The following is a 15,633-nucleotide window of genomic DNA, read 5'->3' as shown; positions in this document are numbered from 1 at the left end:
AGGTTTACTTTCTGAAAGAATCCCTGCATTGAGAAGAACCAAGTATAACAAAGGATGTGGAAACTACACAGAAAATGGAGATTGTCTACGCTTGTACCAGATACTGAATGTTCATGCCCTTGGACCTCTTTCCCCAAATAGTTCCAAGATTGTTGGCAACCAGATCAGAAACCTCCAGGAAAGAAATTTTAAAACGTATCCTTACAGTATCTGACTAATAAAAAGAAAATGAAAAAAAAAAAAAAATGCTGACAACAGGTGAGAGTCCAAAAATGGGAACACTCAGCTTCCTGCGCAGTAAGGTGATCAAATAATTTATCATCCAAACGAGGACACTACTGAGAATAAAAGGAAGAGCTATTCACAAGGACATCAGGGAAAGGGGGGTAAAATGGGACTGTACTGGGTAAGCCAGGACACAATTGTTACTCTAACCCAGAGGAAAGCTCCGAGTCAACAAGACCCTCCCACCCCTAATAATAAACACACAGCTAATAATAATCACGAATATGAGGAAAGCTGTGAAGGTCAGCAAAAAATGAACAGAATCAAGTAACTTAGAGAAAACTAAGAAAGAAGGGAAAAAAAAGATGTTTTATTATCCTTGGGATACAAAAAAGGTATTGCATTCATAAAGCAATAATAGAACACCATTAAAAAAGGAAATTTTCAAGAAGAAAAAAGACCTCTGATTTAAAACCACAATGAAAAGCATTCTAGAAAGAGAAAATAGATAAATCATTAGGGATAGAATCACAAACATAAATAAAGTTAAGAACATGAGCTGCCAATGTTAAAGTGAACACGCAGCAAATACATGAAAACTGACCTATTCCAAGTCACGCTGTTTTGAAATTTCAGAACATCTGGAACAAAAAGAAGATTCTTCTAACGTTCAGAAAAGAAGTAGGTTGTACTAAAGGATCAGGAAGCTACCAGGGAGGGGATGTGCTATACCCACATTAGGAAGTAAAATTAAAATGAAGAAGACATTATATAAAAATCATGAATTCCAATATAGGGGGGATGAAGACATTCTTGGATAAATAAACACGGACATGGTGAAGATGAAGTCCATGATGATGGTATACCCCAGATATGGAGAGTGAACACCTCATGTTAGAGCAAAGTGAAATGTCAGCAAGATGCTCAATATTATTTTATAGTCTTTTAAAAGCCGAGAGCAAAAAGATATCAGATTCTACAATGCACTAAAAAACTTCCCGCTCTGTCCTCCATGCCCTGCTACCCAGAGCAACGAAGGCATTCATTTCAACTCTCAAAATTATGCTGCCTTGTCCTAGCCCTGAAACCTAGAGCTACACTAAGTGAGCTTAGAAACAGAAGGACAAATAGGGGTCCAGTGAAGATAGAATAACATGGATGCACATAAAAGCAAAACATGAGTAATAACAGTAATGATGATAAAATGAATGACATAGCAAGTTTTTGCATAGTCTCATTTTTAATGCTGATTTTGTTCAGAAATCTGAGTAAAAACCGAACATGAGGGCCGGGCGTGGTGGCTCACGCTTGTAATCCCAGCACTTTGGGAGGCCGAGGCGGGCGGATCACGAGGTCAGGAGATCGAGACCACGGTGAAACCCTGTCTCTACTAAAAATACAAAAAATTAGCCGGGCGTGGTGGCGGGCGCCTGTAGTCCCAGCTACTCGGAGAGGCTGAGGCAGGAGAATGGCGTGAACCCGGGAGGCGGAGCTTGCAGTGAGCCGAGATCGCGCCACTGCACTCCAGCCTGGGCGACAGAGCGAGACTCTGTCTCAAAAAAAAAAAAACAAAACAAAAAAACAACAACAAAAAAAACCGAACATGAGATTAATAATTACGTGAAGAGTTCAATCCTAATGAATCTGTCTGTACGTAAATGTGGCAAACAGATTTTTTGACAACTTCATCCACATGGATATTTTTTTCCAAAGTTGTATTTTCATTCTTCATTAATGAGACAAGTACTTTTATGCAGCAATTATTTATGTGGGGCACTGATAACTTTTAGGGCTTCTAGTTTAAGTCAGGTCCAGGAAATAAAACTTTAAATATTTTCCAGTTTGGGCAACATATAATATTGGTGCAGTTTACTATTTAACTTTCTTGGTTGTGGTGACTAGACAAAGACACAAGATAAAAAGAGAGATTAGGTGCTATATGAGATTTTCTTTCTAAAATTTCCAGGGACATTCCGATATGAAACTTGACATCCTCAGAAGAAATAAAAGGTGATCCACAAATTGGAAAAACCTAAAGTTTGGAGAAACAGAAACACAGTTATTATTGGCTTTAAGTTTAGCCGGAAGAGAGAAATTCCTAGTTAAAAAAAATATGAGATTATTCCTGTGGTTTTTGATTTTTGATTGCAAAGCAATGAGTTGATTTTAACTGAATTTCCCGACGTGTGTGTGTGTGTGTGTGTGTGTGTGTGTGTGTGTGTGTGTTTCCCATCCTGTTTGAATAGCTGATTATTGGAGACTAGGCAAGAGTTTCAGATTCCAAGTGCCAGAGATAATCAAACAACAGTCCCTAGCCATTCACATTGTGAAGTCTTTCTCGGATTTTGAGCAGAGAAATTGCATAACAAAGGCAGTGCTTTCAAAAGCACAAAATCAAGCAGTGTCTATAAGATATTGTTTTGTCAGGTTACATGAAAATAATTGAAGGAAGAGTATTTGCATAGAGAGTACGATTTTGGAGACCTCAGAAGGGCTGAGTGACCTGTTATGTATCTAAAGCCACTTCATCTTGATTTCACCTGGGGTCTTGTACCCCCTTTCCGGGTCCTCTCCTGTGGTGTAGGCCTCACTGGATCTCATGGTTTTCCTCTCCTTTTTTTTTTTTTTTAAAGTTTGAAAACCATTTGAGAACTTCTATAGTATTAACCTATCACTATGGCTAACACACAATGAAGACGAGATTGCAAAGAAAGCTTGGCAGGCAGAAGCTGTCTCTGGAATGAGGCTGAATCCAGAAGGGAGTCTTTGGGAGTGGGTAATCAGTTACGGAGAAGAGTCCTTTACAGACTGTGTTTGATCAGTGAGTTGGTTCTGAGATTTTCAATTGAAGCTGCATGAGCAGAATTGAATTCAAAGATTTATACTGATTGTGAAGAACTGAAATAGCTGAACGCGTGAAGCAGGAGTTGCTGAGTGATTACAAAGGTTTATAACAAAGACAGCCTGTGACAGGTCGACAAAGAGGAGAAGATGTGTCTGAAAGAAGACATAAAGGACAGCTATTCTCTGAGTGGGTTAACCACAGAGGAGGTAAACTAGGTTAGGAGACAGAAAGAGGAGAGAAAATGGCTTTGATGAGAAAGAAAGAAAAATGAGTAGAGGGAAAATAATGGAGGAAGCCAGTGCACACATCAGAGAAATAGTTATGAAATATAGGAAAATGAAGGGGTTAGAAGCTTAGTAGTACCCAATTTATGAACGTTAATAAGCCCTAATATAGAATAGGAGAGCTCTGCGTGTCCTCATTTCTACATGATCTCCTCTCTAAAAGGGGAAGAATGAGACACTACAATCGTTGTTACAGATGATATCCAGTACAATTCCATTCAGTCCTGTTGCATATTCAAACAGGATTTTGTTAGATTCAGTTTAAGACTTTACATTGAAAAATTAACTAGATGTTGGGGATAGAGTTTAAGTTATTCTGAAAGCTGGGCTCAAACCTTAAGGGATGATAAACCTAGGTAGACAGGAAATATACAAATTATGTAATGCTCTTAGAAAACTAGAGAAAATACTTGTAGTTGAATTAAGAACTAAAAATGATACTAATTACCTATAATGATTTATATATTGATTTCATTTAAAATGTGTCCTCTGATTAAAAACCCCAAGGCATTAGTTAGATAATTAAGAAGTAAATTGTTTATAACAAAAATGCCATCCAAACCACAGATAATGAATCAGAGCTGTGTAAGAAAGTTTTAATGATAGTGAAGAGATTTGAGTGAAAAATGCTCATTTCAGCAATCATATTGCAAATCGTACTGCAGAATCTAAAATGAGGAGTGCTGTTCCTATATGTGTGTGAATTTGTGTGCACATACACATACACACGGTAACTACAAACTAGCTCTGAACACACAAGCCTGGCTAAAAAGTCAAGCTTCATTATTTACTACATGTGTGGCCCAGTACTTAATTTCTCTGAGCTCTAGTTTTATCATCAAAAAATGGGAGAACAATAGTATTACCCACCCTGTGAGGTTGTCATGAGTTATTGGATGAGTTAATGCATGTGATACTTTAAAAATGTGCCTGGCATTTAGTTTGCCCTAAATTATATATGCAGGTACCTGTATAAAATATACAATCTTTATCACACAGTGGCTAATGTGTTAGTAATTGTCATTTCTGGTTGACACGCAATTTTTATTTTTGCTTATCTTTATTGTCAAAGTTTTTACCAAACAATATGTTACAACTATAAGACTATTAACAGTAAAGCCTAAGATTTTATAATCTAAATATGGCACTGTTGTTATTTAAGAGGTAAAAATAAAGATTGTTGGAATTATGAATAATTTACAGAGGCACATAGGTAAGCATGCTAAACAGAATTCTAAAATGGTCTTCAAGATTCCAGCCACCTGGTGGGTATACCAGGCATAATACCCTCTCCTAGACTGGGGGGTGGGGCCAGCATATATGATGGGGTGTCACTAATGGGACTGGGCTTCTTTATATGGAAAAGATGAAGACATTTTGCAGGTGTAATTAAGGGCTGTAAACTGATGAGTTAGAGTTAATCAAATGGGTAATTATCCTGAGTGACGACCAAGTCAGGTCAGTGCTGGAAAGCCAGTCAGACAGCTCCTCCCGGACATGCAGGGCCACAAGGCAGGGAGCTGGGAGTGGCTTCCGGGAGCTGAGAGCAATCTGGGGCCAACAGACAGTAAGAATAGGAGACGTCAGTCTTTAAACCACAAGGAAATGAATCTCTCAACACTTGAATAAACTTCCAAGAAGACCCGAAGTCTCTGGTAAAACCCAAGCCCTGGGTAACACCTTGGTCTCAGCCTGGTAAGACTCTGAGCTGTTGGCCCAGGTCACCTGTGCCTTGACACACAGAAACTGTGGATACTAAATTTGTATGACTGTAAACTGCTAAGGAAAAGAGTACAGTCATGTGTCACTTAATAACAGGCATAGGTTCTGAGAAATGTGTCATTAGGTGATTTGGTCATCATGTGAACCTCATAGAGTGTACTTACACAAATCTCAGTGGCATAACCCACTACACACCTGGGCTGTATGGTAAAGCCTGTTGCTCCTAGGCTACAAACCTGTACAGCATGTTACTGTACTGAATACCGTGGACAACTGTAACAGAATAGCGTCTGTGTATATAACCTATCTACACAGAGAAAAGGTACAGTAAACATACACCATTATAATCTTATAGGATCACCATTCTAGATGTAGTCTATTGTTGACTGAAATGTTATGTGGTGCATGACTGTACCATAGGATAGAAACTGTTTTGCTCTGTGGACACGGGGAGGTGGAGGTGGGTGGGTTTATGATACTCTCCCCTGGTGCCCAAGTCCGCCACCTCAGTGACCCATTTCCTCCTGCCCACACCGTACTTGTAGAACTTGTGAGAAGCATAATAGTAAATACGATACTGAGTGCAAGCGCTTAGAAACTTCAGTTACAAGCTCTCTATAAATACTAGATTAAAAAGACATGAACAGCTTTTACTATTATAGAGGATAATAGAATTTGATCAGCTAAATCCTGGGGCTTTATAAAGCACAAATTATGTAAACAAGCTTAATGGCTTTTTGATAAAACTACAAAACCAGGGCCAGGAAGAATGCAAGAGGAGTACTTTATTTGGACTTTAAACTTCATGCACTAGAGCACAGATGCTTACTTAAATTAAGAAAAAAAAAAAAAGAATGCAAAGAGAGTTATAGAGAAAATGAGTTACAGGATAGAAGATGAAGAAAAGTATTGTCTTAGGTTTAAGGATAGACAGTAAAGTTCCAAGAATAATGGCTGGATCTAGCATTATTTACTATTGTTACTATTAATCATCTAGCAGAAAGAACTAAATGAAAGCAGAAGGAACCTTTAAATACAAAGGTTCAGGGTTTCTAGGGAGAGGATGATGGTAACACCTGAAGAAAATGGAAATGAAAAGCTGAAATGTTAGAAATAAATATACAATTAAAAGAAGTTGATACTGAAAACGTAAGATAGCTTATATTCACAGAAGTTTTAACACCAAATTTTCAAAGGCAGCATAAAAATGGAGAAGGAAGGCAAGGCTTACAATGATCACATTTTATCATGTGCCCTAAGATCTAAAAAAAGAAACCAGGCTTTGGCTTTCACAGGATGATAAATTTTTCTACAAAGGATTCAGTGAAAAATCTTCTCTCCTCAATGTCATCAACTGTGCGGCACTAGAAATGCTCTATAATTTAGGACACTCCCTAATTTCCAAATTTCCAAAAGATGTAGCTTTGAGCTGCAGACAGTCAGAAGAATTACATAGTAGAACTACCTCCTTATGATAAAAAATGTAGAGAGTCAACTTACGTCAAACTTAGCCAAGAAATAGCAAATTCAAGGTTGTTTGAGATAAGAAGCTTCTGTCTAAATTATTTGACTGCAAGCAGTGATTTTTTTTCATGTCTCATGGTAACAATAGAAATATTTTCCTTTTTTTTGAAGGAAAGGCAGTGTAGATATCAACTTATTCCAGTTCCTGCACTTTATTTACAAGAAACCTGAGACAAAGATTTTTTTATTTTATATTTATTTATTTATTTTTTGAGACGGAGTCTCACTGTGTTGCCCAGGCTGCAATGCAGTGGCACAATCTCAGCTCACTGCAACCCCTGCCCTGCAGGTTCAAGTGATTCTCTTGTCTCAGCCTCCTGTGTAGCTGGGACTACAGGTGTGCACCACCACATCCAGCTAATTTTTGTATTTTTAGTAGAGAAAGTGTTTCGCCATGTTGGTCAGGCTGGTCTCGAACTCCTGACCTCAGGTGATCCACCCACCTTGGCCTCCCAAAGTGCCGGGATTACAGGCATGAGCCGCCATGCCCGGCCAAAGATTTTTGTTTTTTTAAATGTGTTCAAGGTCCTACAGTTACTTTGTGTAGCATCTGCCTGTAGGACAACTTTACCTGGTTGAATTACAGGGACCCAAAGCAACATAGAATCTTACCCTTTTCCTAGCTTTCCTCTGCTTCTCTGTACTCCATGTCATGGGGTTACCATTTTCAACTTTCTCTGTCTCATCAGGAACAGTCTGGCCAACTCATCTTCTTAAATACCCATCAAATAAATCTCCTCCTCTTTTACTTTATTGCCACTATTTTAAGTCTCCATTTTCAACTCCTGCATTACTACGGGGGCTTTCAAACTTGTTTCCCTGCCTTATCTCTGGGCATCCTTTGGAGAATATTATTCATTGCTGTCAAAGTGATGTTTTTAGTATACAATGCCTGATTAAATTACTCTTTTGCTTGAAACCATCCATTGCTTGCTTTCACCTCAGGACAAAGTTTCAACTGCTTTGCATCCTACACAAAGTATTTTATAAGTTGACCTATTTTTCCTTCTCCTGATTTCTCAGCCTCATAACACCCACTTGTTCTTCAAGACTCAGCTCATGAGTCAGCCGTTTCGTGGAAGATTTTGCTGGTGTCCTATGCAGGGCTTGAAATGCTCTGTCATTTAGAACACCCCCTAATTGCCTAGGATGTAGCTCAATCTATCGTTCCCCTATGCTGTCTATGCAGCATCCTTAGAACGTTCATCATTCCTGGCCATACCACGTTCCCCGCATTCTAGTGGCTATTATTTGCCATAAGTCTGTGGCACCACCACATCCATTGTATATGTGTGCATGGATGCCAAGTTGCTCTTCATTCTCCAAGTCTTTTTGTCATTCTCTAGGATCCAAGCAGTCATTTTAACCTCCACACAGATGACCTGTTTGCCCCCCAAATGCTCTCAGACACTTTTTCTCTACTTACCCTCAATTACATACATTTTTACAAACACTTATTAAATATTTTAACACTAGAACCCTAATCTCTCTCTATTGAATTATTGAGTAATATGGTTGGGCTCTGAATCCCTGTCTGAATCTCATCTTGAATTGTAATCCCCACAATCCCCAAGTGTTGAGGGAAGGACCTGGTGAGAGGCGATTGGATTATGGGGACAGTTTCTTCCACGCACTTCTCATGATGGTGAGTTATCATGAGATCTAGTGGTTTTATAAGTGTTTGACAATTCTGCCTTCACATGCTCTCTCCTGCTGCCTTGTGAAGAAGGCATCTGCTTCCCCTTCTGCCCTGATTGTAAATTTCCTGAGGCTTCCCCAGCCATGAGCAACTGTGAGTCAATTAAACCTCTTTCCTTTATAAATTACTCAATCTCAGGGAAGTTCTTCATAGCAGTGTGAGAACGGACTCGGGGAAGTTCTTTACGGCAGTGTGAGAATGGACTAATTCCTCATCCCTCCCTCCCCGTCTTCTCCCCTTCCCCCCTCCCCCTCCCCCTTCCTTTCCCCTCCCTCTCCCTCTCCCTCTACCCCTCCTCCTCCTCTTCCTCCTCCTCCTCCTTCTTCTTCTTGGCAGGGTTTCTGGCCCTCAGGCTGGAATTCAGTAGTGTGATCATGGCTTATTGCAGCCTTGACCTCCCAGGCTTAAGTGGTCCTCCCATCTCAGCCTCCTAAGTAGCTGGGACCACAGGTTTGCACCACCATGCCCAGCTAGTTTTTGTTTTTGCTTTTTTTTTTTTGGTAGAGATAGGGTCTCACCATGTTGCCAAGGCTGGTCTTGAACTCCTGGGCTCAAGTGATCCACCTGCCTTGGCCTCCCAAAGTGCTGGGATTACAGGCGTGAGTCATGGTGTCCCGCCTACTGAGTTTCTAAGAGCTCATTCCTGAGATGCTGTTTCTCTGTTACATCAACCCCCAAATGATATCAATTCTCACATATTAATATGCTAATAATTGGCACATTTATATCTCTAACCCAATCAGGCTTTTGGGGCTTACCCAACTGCAAAATTTGCATCTCAGTTTAGATGGCACATGGCACTTCACATTTAATTAGGTCAAAAGTAAGTTCTTGAGCTTCCTTTAAAACTGTTTTACCCTTAATTGTCCACTTCTCCTAAATGGCACTATAATTCATCCAGTTACTCAGTCCATATGTTGAGAAGTTAGTATTGATAACTGTCTCTCTTTAAACATTCTCATCCAAACTTTTACCAATCCTGTCAATTCTACCTTCAAAACAGATCTAAAAATGTATCAATTTCTCATCACTTTCAACCATCACTACCCTAGTTCAAGGGAGCATCATCTCTTCATTGGACTTTTGCAGTAATAGCGTCAGAGCTGGTCCCAATGTTTTCATGCTGTCTCTTATAGAAGCCCAAGTGGTAGATGTATGAATGCAATCAAGATCTTATTCTCCTGCTTAAAATCTTTCCATAGATGACCACCCACTGCAATTGAAAAATAATAATAAAAAAAAAGCGCAAACTTTTTTCTTTCCTACACTCCTTATGGCTGGTCTGCTCTGGCCTGCCCCCACCCACCTTTCCCCTGCTTTATTTTGAGTCATTCTCTTGGGCTCGCTATGTTCCAGCCACTGGGATTTCAGTCCTTTGAATGAGCCAATCTCTCTTGTGCCCTGGGGATTGATTTATAGGGCTCGTTTCTCTTCTTCACCTTTTTGAGTGCTTGCCTCCTTTTCTACTTCAGGTTTAGGGGAGCATTTATAATTTTTCATGACACAGAGTTACATGTCAAGACTTTGGAGACTACTTCATGCTGTTACTCCCTCCTCTTCTTTAACATGTATCTCTTGGAAATGGAATAGCCCAAGCCAAGCTTTGTGGCATCATACTTTCTTAATGATGTTAAATCCACATTCTTTCCAGGAAAAGGAAGGGTTGGTCAGTGGCAAAGAACTGAAAGGTGCCTGCTGGCCTGTAAGGCAAGATTCTTCAAGGGTCCTTGAACACAGTGATGTTCGTAACTATCTTGAATGAATAGAAGAAAAATATTCTAATTGCAAAAAGTTGTACTCTGCCCCTTAGAGCTCAGATGTCATCTGAAGTGGTGAGTTAAATTGCAGCCATGCTGTTTAAGGGAGACATTGATGAAGATAAGACATATGTTTCTGAGCAAAGGGTTCAATGCACAGGAGAAGCTCTCCTGAGAGTAGACTAGTCCTGTGTGTTGTGTGTGTCCTTGATATGAGAATTGTGTATATTATAGTTTTGTTTTCTTTTTCTAATTTTCCTTTGAGATGAATTTAAGCAAATAACTAAAATAAATTCTTAATTGTGCAGTCCAAGCCACGATGCCCCGATTTCCCTTGAGGTTAAGAATAGACTTTAATTGTATTACATATTTTCATATATTAGGAGAAACCAGAATCGAGATTCTTACAAATTAAGTCAAGTTATCATAGATTAATATTTTAGTGCTAATAAGATAAAAATGAAGGTATACAAAAAAGAATTCGAGTGCATTGACAAGTCCAGTTGTCAGTGAACTCTTAGATTAATCTCTCTGGTAAGTGTGTTCTTTCTCTGAGACATGCCTAAAGTTCTATTTCAAAATAGAAAAAAAACATTAAACTGGGAGCTGGCATCTTCCAAATTTCTAGAGGATATTTAGAAATGTAGGGGGATGCTAGCTCCCATTTTATTTTTTTATTTCTATTTTGAAAAAAAAATGAAACAGATCTCATTCTCTTAGACTGGAGTGCAGTAACATGATCACGACTCACTGCAGCCTCGAACCTCTGGGGCTCAAGGGATCCTTCCACCTGAGCCTCCCAAGTAGCCGGGACTTTTTCTAAATAGGGATGTGGTCTCACTATGTTGCCCAGGCTGGTCAGCTTCCATTTTATTGTCTTCTCCACATGTCTTCCATACTACACTGATGCCCTCATCATTTTCCCTTTCATTCCGTACCATGTCTGGCTTCCTGATACCGGTGAGAGTTCCCCGCTGGTGTCTGCTTGCCTAGACTACCATTCATTGTTTTCAGTTCTAGTTGCACGATCTGATTTCTGCTTCAGACATAATGAATCAGAGTCTGCAGGGGTGGAGCCAAGAAGTTTGTATAGAAAACAAAACCAAAAACAAAATAAAACTCTATAAGTGGTTCTGAACTATAGCCAGAAGATCCATGGGCTGCAAACAATTCAATTTGAATCTTGCCTGAATAATATGGGCAAGTTTTATTTATTTATTTATTGAGATGGAGTCTTGCTCTGTTGCCGGGCTGGAGTGCAGCGGCATGATCTCAGCTCACTACAACCTCCACCTTCAGGGATCAGGCGATTCTCCTGCCTTAGCCTCCCGAGTAGCTGGGACTACATGTGTGTGCCACCAAGCCCAGCTAATTTTTGGATTTTTAGTAGAAACAGGGTTTCATCATGTTGGCCAGAATGGTCTCGATCTCTGGACCTCGTGATCCGCCCACCTCGGCCTCCCAAGATGCTGAGATTAGAGGCATGAACCACCACACCCGGCCTAATATGGACAAGTTATTTAACTACCAAAGCCTTTAAATTTTTTCATCCAATAACTTTTATTGAAGGTTTACCATGTGTTGGACAATAAGCTAAGAACCATATGCAGATTATCTTACTGTATTCATACAATAATGCTATGAGGTGGGTATTCTCATTAATTCATTTACAGATAAAGATTCTGAGGCTTACTGAATTTAGTAAAGTTACTAAAGTGCCCAATATTACACATGTGGTAATTAATGAAGCCAAGATGTAAACTCAAGTGTCTGTCTAAAGGATTTGTCATGAACTTGACAGACGGTAAACAGTCACACTCAGTAATTACCATCAGTAGCATCTTATTATCATTACTCTTATCATCTTATGCCCAGGAGTTCACATCAAATGCTGGTCTTTTGCTGGAGCCAGCAAATAATGCATACCTCACACCTTCCTCTGGATTTTTGAAGCGTAAGATGTTGCCAAGTGTCTGGTGGAAAATCTGTTCTTATCTTAGAGATCTGTACATTTTACACATTGTTGTGGAAGTTAACAAGAACCCATAGTCTCATTTCACATGGAAGTGGAGAAAAACTAGGTCCTCTTCCCGAGAAGAAAAGCCCAAATATATTTTACAAAAGCTTCAGGTAATTTTTGCTATTATCAGAATGGGATTTCAGAACTTAGAAAGATTTCTTCTATCATTATGGAGAATCAAGGAAGGTCTGGCATGATCTAAAAGCTTCCTCTAGCATGCACAGTGAGAATATTGGAGCAGTGATGCTACATTTCCCTAGTCTAGGTTACTAGTTCTTTCTTTGGGCTGAACTTTGCAACTTTACTTTCTGTTTTTTCCCCCCTACATGCTGATTTTTAAAAAATGATGCTTAATTGCTCACATCAAACATAAACTTTTTGAAAAGCAAGTGTCAAAATGTTTTATTGCTCTAATAATACATTTCATCATCTCATCTAACAAATCCAGCAATATGTTGCTGATTAGATGTTGTGATAAAAACATAGCACCAAAGAAACAAACCATTGGTGGAACTACTTATTCGTGACATATAGAAAAGCATCTTCATAAAACGTAAATATGACACAGTTACCTGTCATGTTGCAGTAAACTTTCAGAGGCCCCAGAGGTCCGCTGCCATCAGGATCTATCCAGTAATAATTTGACGTCTGGCCTAGATGTTTGTAGGCTTCACAGGAAGGCTCGTAGATAGCTAGAACAAACAAAATATCCTACATAAGCACAGCACAGAACAAATGGCTCCCCAGATGAATGTCCCAGTGGCATATTGCAATGCTAGCAAACCACTAGTTAGGAGCAGTTCTTCCTGGAAAGAGCATTCTTTGTCTCTAAATTTAAATTCATGATTTGTTTCTTTCTCTGTAAGCATTCCTGACCTGCCAAAGACAGCAAGCTCCTGGTATGACTTTATGTTGAGGAAAAGACTAAAACGATCAATCATTAAACAAATGTAATGTTTATTTTACTGGGGCTCATGATCATTGAAAACAATATTTCATTTATACTTATTTATAGATATTATCCCCTTACTATAATAAACTTTATTTTCATAAATATTGGCTGCTTTGTTGGTCATCAACTAAGAGGCCGGAAAAAATTACCCTTCACTCTCTCTGCCTCTCTCTTGTGCACACACACACACTCACATGCACACTTAATTTTTGCACAGTTTGTACAAGTTGTCCATAAATAGTATGTAATTTTGAATCTTCCTTTATCTCAAAAAAAGGAAAGAGATTTCCTTGATTCATTTTATTTGTTCCAGGTGCTTTAATTACATCAAATCTAGTTTGTGTAGAAAGCTGACATTCATGTAATTAAATTATGTTCTTATTCATTATTTCCCTTTTTATTACAGTGCTCATGACAAATTTTCTTTTTCTCACTGAGACTGCACCTGTTTTCAGAAGTACAAAACAGACATTTACATATCTCCTTTCTAGTTAGAACATCTAAAATGCTACTGACAAAACTTTTTTTAAACAGCTCTGCCTAGGAATTAATGAAGAATGTGAAAGTTCTCTTCACAAAACTAAGATAAACATATTTCGGTAAAAATATGTCTACCTGATACAAAAGCAGGGAAGTCTTTGGGTAAGTTGCACTCGAATTACACTACTAGGGGTTGTTGTGTGTTAAATTTCAAAATAGTACAAAATAAATTACAAAACATTGCAAAGCTTATATTGTACTAATTAAAAATAATTGCATGGTCCTAGAATTGGAGAGCTTTCACTGAGGAGGGGCTCAAGGTCACTGCCACCTCTCTGGATTTCCAGCCTGGCTGTGCACAAACCTCAGTAGTTACTCTAACAGGAATAATTAGGTTCTGGAAAAACTTGTTTCTCCAGTCAAATTCACTAGAGCCTGGTTGGAATCAGAAAGTCAGTTTCATGGGTGGTCTGATTCTGGGACCTTTTTTAACCTTTTTTAACCTTCCTCTACCAAGTTCTCTGTGCCTCCTTTGGCTTTCTATGCCGTCCTCTTTCCAAGGATGTTAGACCTTCAACTCTATGTCATTTCAACAACAGCATACTAGATTCAAGCTTTCTAAAATTCTTTGATCTACCCATTTCTTCTTCCATGTCTCCCTCCCTCATTTCGTCCTTTTGCACATAGTTATTGAGGAGCTATGGTGCATTGAGCAGTGCGCTAGGCATTGCAGATACAGCTGTGAACAACATGGATAGAAGACCTTCGGAACAGTGTTTGTTCACTAATTATTTTGGTATGGCTCATTTGTGAACTGCTCTTAGAAAACGATGGGGCTAGAAAGCTAAGCAAAGCTCAGACATCTTTTGTCCCAGTGTAATTATTAATATGCCCACTTTCGATGTCCCAAGGGTCTCATTCAGATGATAAACTACATGGCTGCTCTAATTCAGAATGTCATATCAAGTAAAACAGTACAATAAAAAGCAGAGGAAAAGTATTTTTAAACTTTTAGCAGGAAGATGCCATAAGTCAATATAGGTTTTATATCAACTGATACAGAATGAAAACTCTGTGTAGCAACGCAATAGGTTTTAGGGAAGTAATTCAAAAGGTAAAAAGAATATTTAGGCTGTTTCAACTATAGGCTGCCAGTTGAAAGATTACCAGTACTTAAACTAAAGCAATATGACAAAGAATAGAGTAAATACAACTGATTCAAATTTTCTTTTTTTTTTTGAGACACAGTTTCTTGTCACCCGGGGTTGGAATGCAATGGCGCGATCTCGGCTCACCACAACCTCTGCCTCCCAGATTCAAGTGATTCTCCCGCCTCAGCCTCCCAGGTAGCTGGGATTACAGGCATCCACCACCATGCCCGGCTAATTTAGTATTTTTAGTGGAGACGGGATTTCTCCATGTTAGTCAGGCTGGTCTCGAATTCCCAACCTCAGGTGATCCGCGCCTCGGCCTCCCAAAGTGCTGGGATTATAGGCGTGAGCCCCTGTGCCCGGCCTCAAATGATTTTTTTGTTTTTTTTTAAGATCTGCAAGACATAGAAACCAACTAGATGTAGGTGGTTAGGAATAAAGAGGAGTTAAGAGTAACCTAAACTCACAATCTTTGAAAATAAAACTGTTTTATTAATTTTTTATACCTCTCTCCAGATTATTAAAATTGGTATGTATAGCTCAAGAGAAACCAGGATGTCAGGTTCAAATTCTAGTTTTCCTCTTAGTCCCTTTGGCCAATCTGCCATTGAAACCATTCCCCTTCTTTTCCATTATAATTTTTAGTAATAAATCATTGTCTTTTTCTTCTGCCAAAACTCCTTATCATTGTCCTTCTCCTGGTATCCTGTTTATAACAGTCACCTTATTAATTGGTTGTTCTACCCAAATATCTCCTCACTTCTCACTAAAGTGTGCTTTTTAACCAATGTTCGTCTAGTTATGAAACATCACTTTTATGTTAAATAATGTGTAATGTTTCCTCAATATCTATAAATGATATCACAGATCTTCATCTATGTGTACAAGAGCTTGCGTTTTCCTAACAGGTCTTTCTCGGCTTCGGCTGCTTGCCAACGTGAATGTTGTGCTCTGGTCGGCAAATTCCCCCCAGG

At 39.0% G+C, this 15,633-nt stretch overlaps 1 protein-coding gene across 2 annotated transcripts in view; it reads right to left on the bottom strand.

Moving 5' to 3' along the window:
* The window catches only part of CNTNAP2 (contactin associated protein 2), a 2,323,962-nt gene that overhangs the window by 850,725 nt on the left and 1,457,604 nt on the right, over window positions 1–15,633 (bottom strand). For both annotated transcript variants that reach the window (XM_063641685.1, XM_063641684.1), the window contains exon 12: window positions 12,649–12,768. In XM_063641685.1, the coding sequence (XP_063497755.1) occupies window positions 12,649–12,768 (120 nt within the window). The remainder of the gene's footprint in view (window positions 1–12,648; window positions 12,769–15,633) is intronic.

Source organism: Symphalangus syndactylus, chromosome 6 (genome assembly GCF_028878055.3).
Source record: "Symphalangus syndactylus isolate Jambi chromosome 6, NHGRI_mSymSyn1-v2.1_pri, whole genome shotgun sequence".
Lineage (NCBI taxonomy): Eukaryota > Metazoa > Chordata > Mammalia > Primates > Hylobatidae > Symphalangus > Symphalangus syndactylus.
The sequence above is the reverse complement of the archived record's forward strand: the minus strand, read 5'-3'. Positions and strand labels throughout refer to the sequence as shown.